This window comes from Lepidochelys kempii, chromosome 1 (assembly GCF_965140265.1).
Source record: "Lepidochelys kempii isolate rLepKem1 chromosome 1, rLepKem1.hap2, whole genome shotgun sequence".
Taxonomy (NCBI): domain Eukaryota; kingdom Metazoa; phylum Chordata; order Testudines; family Cheloniidae; genus Lepidochelys; species Lepidochelys kempii.
Genome location: NC_133256.1, coordinates 98,408,168 through 98,420,215, shown reverse-complemented (window position 1 = coordinate 98,420,215; position 12,048 = coordinate 98,408,168). Strand labels below are relative to the sequence as shown.

The 12,048-nt window shown below is 46.5% G+C and overlaps 1 protein-coding gene across 22 annotated transcripts in view; it reads left to right on the top strand.

The window, feature by feature from the left end:
• DOCK9 (dedicator of cytokinesis 9) overlaps positions 1–12,048 on the top strand; it is a 336,209-nt gene that overhangs the window by 142,307 nt on the left and 181,854 nt on the right. For all 22 annotated transcript variants that reach the window (XR_012159418.1, XM_073348476.1, XM_073348510.1 and 19 more), the window contains 2 exons: positions 9,390–9,564; positions 10,838–10,905. Coding sequence is in view for 21 of the 22 variants with exons in the window: in XM_073348476.1 (XP_073204577.1) it covers positions 9,390–9,564; positions 10,838–10,905 (243 nt within the window). In the remaining variant the exon portion in view is untranslated. The remainder of the gene's footprint in view (positions 1–9,389; positions 9,565–10,837; positions 10,906–12,048) is intronic.

The window sequence follows — 12,048 nt, the reverse complement described above, 5'->3', positions numbered from 1 at the left end:
TACTTAGCCCAGTCAATATATAACTTAGATCTTTTTTATGTGGATTCCAAATGTGGGTGTGTATGCGTGCCATGTGCCAGAGCTGGAACTGCTTGTAGTAGTGTCTGTTGACCGGCACGTGTTACATGCATCAGCCGTGTGATGTGTCCTTTGAGTCTGTGGGGGTCAACGCTTCTCCTGCATGGCTAGAATCAGAACCCCTGTTCCTCGGTGCTCATAGCTTGCTAAGAGAGCTCTTGTCCGTTCCTTCTGTAAATAGTTTTTCTAGTTGTATATAGTTGTCTAACAGTTTTTAGTCATTTAGATCTCCCCTGCTGGATTTTTTTCCCCTTGCGGGACACTCCCCCGTCCTGGGGACTATGCTCTGGCAAGCCGGCTTCAAAAGGTATGCTATGTGCTCGTGCTCCTTCTCTGTGAGTGACAAGCACCAATGCTTTCTCTGTTGTCTTGGTGAAGCCCACGCTGGTGCCAGTTCTCCATCTGCTGCTCATTCCTACCTCAAACTCGGGAAGCTAGGGAACTTCGCCTCCGCAAAGGCCTGGTGGAGGAGACTTAATCGGATCTGGCACTGACAGATCTGCCAGAGTGATGCCTGTCACTGATGGTGAGTGCCTCCGTGGGCCCTTCCAGCGGTATTGACACAACTGCCAAAACCCCACCATGCACATAAGAAACACACAGGCATAAGGGCGGCTCCCTGACGGGGATCATCTCTAAATACAGTGTTGCCATCCCAAGCGGTGCCAGGTCAGGTGAGAAGTTGCGTGTTGACTCAGCTGCTCCTTCTCCTAAGAAATCTCATATAGAGAAAAGTCCAAGACCTGCCAGCACTGTCTCCAGTATTGGTACCGAGTTTGCCGCCTTCATCTCTGGCACTGTCAACACCTTCATGACCATCCAGACTTTCATGCCCAGTCCCGCCCATGCTGGGACGCTTGTTCCCTGTGATACTTATGGCCAATCTCATGCTGCTATGCATGGGCTCCCCTCAGCGCTCTGGGTCTCCAGTCACCTTGAGGCTTCCATCTCCTTCGGATGAGTCTTTCCTTCTCTGGCAGCATCTTGCTCTGCATCATCTCTCACCGCTGGTATTGCCGGTGGCTGAACCTCTCCTGCTCCAGGACTGCCCTGTTCTGCTTTGTCTTGTGCTGGCAGCACCGATGGCCTGGCCTCTGCCGGACCCGTCCTCCAGTTCTGAGTGGTCTCCTGAGCCAGACTCCCCATTCTCTCCTGCACGCTCCTGTAGCCTGGACCCCCAGAACCAGCCCTACCTGCCAGCGTATGGCCCTTCCCCCAAGGCATGGTTCCATTAACCCTGAGGGGCTGTTGATGCCCAGTGACCCATATGCCTGGCCCTACTGGCGCACTTGGTATTCTTACCAAGACTGCAGTGTACTGCCGCTGCCAAATCACCAGCCAGCCCCTACTCGCACTACTCCTCCTCCCGTCTACAACAAACCCCAGGACATTGCTGCACCTACCAGAGCCGCCTCGTCCCGAGACCAGCCCTACCCTCAATGCCTGCAAGAGCTGTCTCTCCACTGTCTGCACACACAGCGACCTCACTATTCTGCCTCTGCCACCTCCACCTTCCAACAGCATCCATCCATGCAGTCTTTTGGACTCTTTCCCCGAGATCTGCGAACCCCTCTCAGCCCCTTCCCTGGCTCCTCAGATCGTTTTTGGGGACTGTCTTGCCCTGTTTTCCCACCACTGAGGAAAGATCGCCACCGAACGCTGTGTGCTGGACGTTTTTCACCAGGGGTACCTGATAGAGTTCTCCTTTCCTCCTTGTCACCCGCCCCATGGAACCCTGGGGATCCTTCCCAGTGCAGTCTCCTCTGAGAGGAAGTGGATACCCTTCTCCAGAAGAGTGCCATAGAACACATCCTGTGCTGGTACCATGGCCGTGGTTTCTACTTTTCTTATTTCCTTGTCCAATAGAAGGTGTGTGTGTGTGTGTGTGTGTGTGTACGCGCAGAGGAGTGGGGAGGGTGGGGAGTGGCCACCGCCCCATTCAGGATCTCCGGTCATTGAACAAATTCATATGCAAGTTCTGCTTCTGGATGGTCACACTCCCCCTTGTTATCCCATCCCTTCCCCATGGAGCGTGGCTTGCAGCTCTCGTTATGGAAGATGTGTATTTTCATATAGACATCCACCCCACTCATCGTAAGTTCCTCCGCTTCACATTGGGTTGCTTCCACTATCAGTTTTGGGTCCTCCCTTTTGGGATTGCCACCCTTTCCATGTCTTCATAAAGGTCTTTGCAGTCATTGTGGCCTAAATGTGCCGTCTAGGCCATTCCATATTCACTTAGCTGGACAACTGGCACCTTGTTGCACCGTCTCTCAACTGCCTCCTTGCCGCTTATCCAGATCCTCTGCGTCCTTCTCACTAGCCTGGGGATCTGCATCAATGAGGACAAGTTGGTTCTCGACCCTGCCTGTACACTCACCTTCATAGGGGCTCAGTAATGGCTTGCGCCTTTCTCCCATTGGGCCAATTCACTTCCCTCACTCTGCTCATTATGCTACTACATCACCGTTCATGTACACGCATCTGGTAGTTCCTCTCCCTTCTTGGCCATGTGGCGGTCTTCACCTCAGTCATACCATGTACCCACCCTCATATGTGCTGCCTCCGGCTGTGGCTCTGGTAAGGCTGCAACCTACAGTTGGACCGCTTGTGCAAGCCAATCCTGATCCCCGCCTCCATCCTGGCTTCCCTCACCTGGTGGTGCCAAGTATCAGAGCGGTAGCCGTGTTTGTCTGTATCCACAAAAACAGCGAGGAGTCCGGTGGAACATTAAAGACTAGCAGATTTATTTGAGCATAAACTTTTGTGGGTAAAAAACCTACTTCTTCAGCTGCATAGAGTGAAAATTACAGATATAGGCATAAATGTACTGGCACATGAAGAGAAGGGAGTTACCTTACAAGTGGAGAACCAGCGTTGACAAGGCCAATTCAGTCAGGGTGGATGTGGTCCACTCCCAATAACTGATGAGGTGTCAATACCAAGAGAGGGAAAAATTGCTTCAGTAGTGAGCCAACCACTCACAGTCCCTATTCAAGCCCTGACCAGGGGTATTCTATAAACCTGGAAATCCTGGATGTCCCATCATCTCAGGCATTGGCACTCTTACAGCAGGATTATCTGGCTATTTGGACTCTCTCCTCAGACCCTACGCTACGAGCACTCCTAGCTATCTTCGAGACACCACCGACTTCCTGAGGAAATTACAATGCATTGGTGATCTTCCTGAAAACACCAACCTCGCCACCATGGATGTAAAAGCTCTTTACACCAATATTCCACACAAGGATGGACTACAAGCTGTCAGGAACAGTATCCCTGAGGAGACCACGGCACACCTGGTGGCTGAGCTTTGTGACTTTGTCCTCACCCACAACCATTTCAGATTTGGGGACAACTTATACCTTCCCGCCCATTCTCCTTCTCCTGCAAGTCCTACGCAAGGTGTGGTGAAATCACATGGCAGTAATTCTCATAGCTCCCTCCTGGCCTCACCAATATTGGTTCACCAATCTCCTCCATCTCTTCGCTTCCTCTTCATCCCCCTTCCCTGCCTCACGAATCTCTTCACACAGGTGCACGGCCACCTGCAGCACCCCACTCCACAGCCTGGTATTTGGATGGGGCTTGCTTGTAGACAGGGTGTGCTTCGCCGCCGTGCACAACATCCTCATTCACAGCAGATGGCCGTCAACTAGAGCCTGCTACCAAGCTAAATGGTGACGCTTCAGCACCTGGGCACATCGCCACCTTTACTCTCTGGACTCCGTCTCCATTCCCATCCTTCTGGACTACCTCTTTCACCTTTGACAGTCTGGCCTCTCCCACTCCTCTGTCTGCATTCACCTGGTGGCACTCAGTGCCTGCCTTCCCTCTGTGGATGGGCTTTCTATCTTCGCTCATCTGACTCTATTGCCTGATTCCTTCGCAGCCTTCTCAACACTCTCCCATACAAATGGAAGCCTTCCCCCTTTTGGGACCTTAATCTCATCCTCTCCGCCCTCACTGAGCCACCATTTGGAGCCCTGACGACCTGTTTTCTCACCCATTTCTCCATGAAAGTAATGCTTTTGGTGGCGATTACCTCAGCACGATGAGTTAGCGAGCTGGCGGTCATGATGGCTGACCCACCCTTTACTGTCTTCTGCAAGGACAAGGTCTCCCTGTGCCTTCACCCCAAATTTCTACCCAGGGTGGCTCCCTGTTCCACCTCAACCAGTATATACACCTACTGGTCTTCTACGCTAAACCGCACGCCTTTCCCAGGGCACGCACATTACACTTCCTTAATGTCTGTCGGGCACCGACCTTTTATCTCCAAAGCACCCACGCCTTCCATGCTGCACCCCAGCTCTTCCTCACCATCGCAGAGCGCTGCCAGGGCCGCGTCCCCAGCTCGCAACACCTCCAAAAGGATCTCCCATTGTATTGAGAAATACTGTATTCTCTCTCACGTTTTTCCCCCCTCTCCTCTGGGAGTCACGGCCCAGTCCAGGCGGGCACATGCTTCCACTTCAGCCTTCCTTGTGAGCGTTGCGTGGCAGGACATTTGTAGGGCGGCCATGTGGTCCTCCGTCCATGCCTTTTCTACTCACTATACCATCGCCCCTGTGGCAGTTGGACATACTATCCTACAGACTGTGACTTCTTGTGAGCTACTCTCCCACGACTGGAATCCATATAGAGACTATCACTTGAAGAAGAGGAGGCGGTTACTTACTGTAACTGAAGGTTCTTTAAGATGTGTGGACCCTATTTGGCTTCCCATACTCACCCTCCATCGCTTGCTGACAGGAGGGACCTGGAGCTGTGTTGACTCGGTCCACGCCGCTTCCAGCAGCTCCCATTGGCCTGGAGCAGCAAACCGCGGCCACTGGGAGCCGCGATCGGACGAACCTGCAGATGCGGCAGGTAAACAAACCGCCCCGGCCCAGCAGGGACTTTCCCTGAACAAGTGGCGGAACAAGTTTGGGAACCGCTGGCTTGGAGATACCAAGAGATACTGCCCTGGTATCAACTTACCTCTGGACCTATAATGTACAACGGTGACTCCCTTCCTTGAGGTGCATCCTGAGGAAGAAACCCCCTGCTGGAGATACACCCAGCAAACCTGGGAAGGGTAACCCTGGATTCCAGCCCTGTTCCCTTATGCCCCACCTGATTGGGCTTATTGGAACTCATGGTTCACATATTGTAACCAGCTCTACAGGGTTCATAAGAGGACATGCCAAAAGCAACACCTGCCTCCTCGGACCCTGCTCCACAGGAGGAACTTACAGAAGAGCAAGAGCCAGCTGGGGAAAAAGAAACCCTACATTCCCACAATTCTCTTCCTCGCCAGATGAGCCTCTTATGTTTTCCCCACCATCTTACGCTGATGATTTCAAGGCCTTTTAAGCCTTATACTATGAATAGCAGAAACTTTACAAATTCCATTAGAGGAGCTATAAGAACCCCAACATTCCCTGTTGGACATTCTCCATACATCTCCTATGGGCAAAATTTGCCATACCCATCAGTGATGCTCTAATGGTCTTATCGCATAGAGTATGGCAAACTCCAGCTACCATGTCGCCTACATATGACTGGGCTGACAAAAAATACTATATTCCACCCAGTGGCTAAGAGCATTTTTTTCTCCTAACCTAACTCCTTGGTTATAGAGGTCATCAACAAATGAAACATGCAACATTGGTCCCAATTGACACCATCTGAAAAGGAACTGAAATAGCTGGCGCTTCTTGGGCACAAAAGCTACTCCTCTGCCTCTTTACAGTTCAGAGTAGACTATTACCAAGTCCTGGTTGCAAAATATGATTTTACAAATTATCTAAAGTTTTAACCTTTTATTGAACACCTAGCACAGGACGAGATGGAACAATTTCAAGCTCTCATAATGGAAGGCCAGACAATTGCCAAAGCATCTCTCCAATTCTCACTTGATGCTGCCAGTACAGTTGTATGTCCTATGGCTATGGCAGTAGTAATGCATCAAGCTTCTTGGCTGCAGTCCTCTGGCCTCCCCCAAAAGGCACAAAACACCAAAAGGATCTCCCTTTTAAGGAATCGTAGTCAGTGATGCCACAGACAGGCTCCATCATACACTTGAAGACTACTGAGCAACACTACAATCTCTGAGGAGCTATACATCTGTGACAAAGAGAATGTACAGTAGATGGCAGATGGCTCAGTGGTCTTGCCCAGTCCACTACCAGCCAGCGAGACCAGCTGAACATCCAAGAAAAGTCCATATTCGCTAGGAAAGGACCTTCTTCTACAATCACTTTCAAGTTGGCAATGTCTTCAAAACGACCATTTTGACCTGTTGGTCAAGGGTCCTAACTGTCTCCCTCTCCAGATTCTACACTGCGCTATTCCTCCCTCCACCATTATGGGGATTGCCTCTCACGTTTTCTGCCTTCTGTGTAGCTAATCACCTCAGACAGATAGATCCTGTAGCTGATTTCATCCAGTTTAGCTCCTTCCTTCCCCCAACCCTGTTCACCATCCCTCTTCAGGGACCCTTCTAATGAGGGTTTCTAGTGGCAGGAGGTACAATCTCTTCTAATAGTAGGGGTAATCAAAGCTCTTCCACTAGACTTCTTCAAGAGAGGGTTCTATTCTTCTTTTACTTTCTGATCCCCAAGAAAAGCTGAGGCTGGAGACCAATTTTGGACCTCAGCACTTAAAAAACCTTGTTCCACTCTCAGTGGTTCAAAATGGTAACTGTAGCAGTGATAATTCCATTGCTGGATCCAGGAGATTAGTTTGTCTCCCTTGACTTTCAGGATGCTTGTTTTCATATATCCATGCGCCCCTCACTCAGGTATTTCTTGTTTTTCCTAGTGGGCAGGTGTCAGGATTCCCTCCCCACTCTGAATTCTAGGGTACAGATGTGGGGACCCGCATGAAAGACGCCCTAAGCTTATTTCTACCAGCGTAGGCTAAAAACTTCCCTAAGGCACAAATCTCTATTTGTCCTTGGACTGAGGTATGCTGCCACCACCAAATGATTTAGACAAAGAATCAGGGAAAGGACCACTTGGAGTTCCTATTCCCACAAAATATCCCCCCAAGCCTACACCCCCTTTCCTGGGAGGCTTGAAAATAAACAAGGTGAGCACAAACCAGACCCTTGGGTTCGTAGGACACTAAAAACCCAATCAGATTCTTAAAAAACAGAACTTTATTATAAAGAAGAAAAAAAAAGTAAAAGAAGCACCTCCTGTAAAAATATCTTCCATCCTGATTTTACAGACAATCAGATTCAAAACACAGAGGATTTCCCTCCAGGCAAAACTTAAGTTACAAAAAACCAGGGATAAACTTTCCTCTAGCACAGGGAAAATTCACAAGCTAAAACTAAAGATAAATTAATGCATTTCCTTGCTTTACTTACAATTTTTGTAATCTAGATGCTTAGTTCAAGTAAGGCTTTGGGAGATATATTTTCCCTGTCCTGATTCCTCGCTGACCTGGAAAGAACCAACAAAAAGAACAAAGCAAAAACCTTCCCCCACAGATTTGAAAGTATCTTCTCCCCTTATTGGTCCTTTTAGTCAGGTGCCAACCAGGTTACCTGAGCTTCTTAACCCTTTACAGGTAAGGAGGGATTTTATGATACCCTTAGCTGTATGTTTATGACAGCAGGGAACACTACCATTATTGCATATTACCCTTCGGCCTTTCCACCCTCCCACCCCCCCTCCGAAGGGTCTTCACTGAAGTTATCTTGGCTATCACAGCCCATCTTCTCCAGTTGGGAATAATCAAATTTCCATACCTGGTCAATTGGCTCCTGAAAGGTGGCTAATTTCTCAAGGTACAGATAGCAACTACCAAGGCCCCGTCCTTGTTTGACTCCTTGGGCCTCTGGCTCAATGCAAAAAAGTCTGTACTCACACCCACTCAACAGCTAGACGTCATCGGGACCACTCTGGACTTCTCCACTTCTGGAGAATACTTACACATGGTAGGTTGCCAAATGTCCAGCCTCATTTCAACAATGCACCACAGCCTGCAAACCACAACACAGGCTTGTTTGCAACTCGTGGGCCATATGGCAGCCCCTACATTTGTGATACCCTTAGCGAGACTACATGTCTGATGTCTTCAAGCCTGACCTAGGAACTATCTATACCCTCAACAAGCACATTCTATCCAAGCAGTGTTGATATCTCACTGGGGCCTCAATACTCTAAATCAAGAGTGCATGGACGTGCACACATCCTGAAGTGGAGCACTTACAGGGACACTGCTTAAAGAAGGAGAGGCACCTAATTAAAATTAAGCAGCCACAGAATTTCCAATTGGCTGCATCAGAGAATCCAAAGCTGTTTTTCAGAATGCAGGTGAAGCTGGCCACAGAGTATATGAAGTCTTGGCTATAGTTACAGAACAGGCTGTATTGAGTGGGGAAGTGAGGAAGCAGGACTAATTCCCCAACACGTTGCTTGTGGAACGTTACAGCCAAAAGAGAGCACTCAAAAAGTAGACTTACGACTGTAACAGATCACTCCTGTCCGTCTTAACTTGCTAGTGTGTCAAGGGCTCTGATACCTAAAATGTTAGCGAGGTGGTTTCACGCTTCTGAGCTTTGATCTAAGGACACTTGTACAGGTGGGAACTTTTACATAAGAATTTTATTACTTAGACATTCACACAATTTAAATAAATACCTGTAGACTGAGATTTTTAGTGCTACCTATTTGCTTTTAGTATGTAATCGCCAATAGGGTGATGGTAGGGAACAAAAGCATAGGTAAATTAAGTTGCTTTCGGTGTTTAGATGAGTGGTGGGCAACCTGCAGCCCATGGGCCGCATGCCACCTATCAGGGTAATCTGCTGGCGGGCCACCAGACAGTTTTACACTTGCATTTAGTTATGCAGCTCCCAGTGGCCATGGTTCGCCGTTTCTGGCCAATGGGAGCTGTGGGAAGCAGCAGCCAGCACGTTCCTGCGGCCCACTCTGCTTCCCCAGCTCCTATTGGCCGGGAACGACAAACCGCAGCCACTGTGAGCTGCAGGCGGCTGTGCCAATGTAAACAAACTGTCTGGCGGCCCACCATTGGATTACCTTTGTGGGCTGCAGGTTGTCCACCACTGGTTTAGACCATCACTACACTATAAAAATCTTTCCAAAGATGAAGCAGCAGAAAAAAGGAAGCATTGTAACTTAAAAAAAATTACACTTGTGTTGCAGTGTGTGTATACATGTGTGTATATATATTTTTAATCACAGGTGAACCGCAGAAAACATCATGCAAGACAGTTTCCTCCCCTGGTTTATAGGAAGAGGGGAGGTGGAAAAACTTGGCTAATATGGAAAGGTCTTTTTATTTTATTGTAGAACAACAAAGTGAAACGTTTTGCTTTTGAACTCAAGATGCAAGACAAGAGTAGTTACCTTCTCGCTGCAGACTGTGAACTGGAAATGGAGGAATGGATAACTACTTTAAACAAAATTCTCCAACTAAACTTTGAAGCTGCAATGCAAGAAAAAAGAAATGGAGAATCGCATGAAGGTAAGTAATATTGTTATTATATAATAAATAAATTTATTTGGGCAACATTGATGTAGGTAAAATCCTAAAGTAAGGATTTGTCATGCTTAGCAGCTAGTGCTGTCATCATTTCCACTTCCTGTAATGCTGGAGATCACGGGCCTGATCCTGCCCTCTTGAAATTAACGAGAGTTTTGCCATTTTAGCCTTGTTTACATGAGAAAGTTGCACCAGTATAGTTTATATTGATTTAATTAAAATGGTATAACTAAATCAATAATGCACTGCTGTGCATGAACTTGTTTAAGCTACTGCATTTGTAACATATTGTATCCTCACAGCACAGCCCTGTATTTAAGTGCATTACACTCTGTGTGGGTAACGCAGGGTGCCAAGGGCTATTGCTAGGCTCTATGCATTCTTGGTAATTTTCAGAGGATTTTGGTACTTAAGGTTAAACTCCCATGATCCCTTCTGCTATATCATATAATTCAGTTGGTTCCCAGTAGACCATGCCATTTATGCATGGAGGCCTGAGTGTAGTTGTGATGATACATTTGCAAGGAATGTGAGTCGCAAATAGAATTTTTTGGCCTCTTCAAGCAGCATTTAAGCCCATGGGAGGGGGCCTATCCAGTCCAGTTGACCCAGGAACAGTGGAGTGTGCGCAAGTAACTAGACAGGTTGCTTCAGGTGTGAACTGGTGCAGTGTGGGATAGCAGTGGGAGGAGTAACTGAATTGGTGTAGTTATATCAGGATGACAGTGCCTCCACATGGACCTTACATTGATATATCTCCCTCCAAAATAGTTAAGTCAATTGGAAAGGAGTCTGACTTTTATGATTTAGGTAGCAAGATGAACATATAAGGCAACTTATCTATGGACACAAACAGTTTCTGCTGGAAAAAAAAAAGAAAAAAAGAAAGTTATACTGGTGCAACTTTCCCATGTAGGCAAGCCCTTCCTTTAATCAGGCTTGAACCCCGTGTGTATTGTTAGGTAAAGGATTTGGTGTCCGTGTGGGAAAAGAAAGTACAAACTACTCACTTATGGAATTGCAACAATTACTTTACATCCTCCAACAAACAGGAAAGTACACAAAAGTCACTGGATCAAAATGAGAAAGTGAGCAATGGCACACAGTTGTCTGCTCTTTATTTTTATTGATATCAACGTTTATTATTGTAGATGAAGTAGTAATCACAGTCATAAGCTAGTTGTTGGAAATGAAGCATTTTCCTGAAGTTATTAATGGCTGTTTAATTTTAAAATTTTCTATTTTGTAATTGCAGATGATGAACAGAGCAAAATGGAAAGCTCATTATCCAGTTTAGATAGCTACTTTCCTGAAATTGCCAAGGTAGTGTATTCCTTTAAAGCTTGTATCAGTGATTGCAATGAAATAAGTGAAACCTCATTTTAGTAATTTTGGAGGCACAAGGTTGGGCTTTTGGTCCAGAAATAATTGGTCAGTTGAATGGTCAGATATTGTCAAATAATGTGAAAAATGGTCAAATATTTTAAAGCACTTATTTATTAGAATAATAAAAAAGTGAGGTTTTATTGTCTCCAGTAGCCTAAGCTTTAGATAGATACTATTGTGTTAATTTAGATGAAGTATATGGACCCAATGAATTAAAGGTGTTAATGTGACCAGTCACTGTCCAATATTAAACACCATTAAACAAAGTTCAAGTTTGGTATACAGAGATCTCAACCTGTTTAATACCAGGGCAAACCCACTATAAAATTAATGCCAGAGGTTAGAAATTTATTGATTGAAACACACAAAAGGAAAAGAATCAAAATCACGCAAAGAGCTTTGAAACTGAAATTGATTGACTATTGGAGAAAGGCCTGGTAGGTGAAGTAATATCTTTTATTGGACCAACTTCTGTTGGTGAAGGAGACACAACTAAAATACAAGGTTACAGCTAAGATACAATACAGATTGTTTAGCATAAAGAGGTAACATGTTGTAAGAGACTATTTAAGGTGAAATGGGCAGTTAGTACCTCTGAAATTGCAGGACAAAGGAGCGTTAGTGGATTATGGTTTGTTATAATAAACCATCAATGTAGTGTCTTTGAGTCCATGATTTTTAGTGCCTACGAAGTTATGAATTTAAGCTCCCAGGCTCATCTTTTGAAGGGGTTGTGAAGATTTCCTTTGAGGATGAGGACTGAGAGGTCAGATATGGGTGATTGTTTTGTGGAAATGTTCACCCGTGGGTGATATGGAGTTTGTCTTTTATCATTTTTATGTGTGAGTTCATTTGAGAGAGTCATGATTCATAGAATATCAGGGTTGGAAGGGACCTCAGGAGGTCATTTAGTCCAACCCCCTGCTCAAGGCAGGACCAATCCCCAACTAAATCATCCCAGCCAGGGCTTTGTCAAGCCTGACCTTACTGATTGTCTGGTTTCACCCACATTGTTGCTATTGGGGCATTTGATGCACTGGAAGAGGTACACCACATGTGAGTCATATGTAGGATGCATGG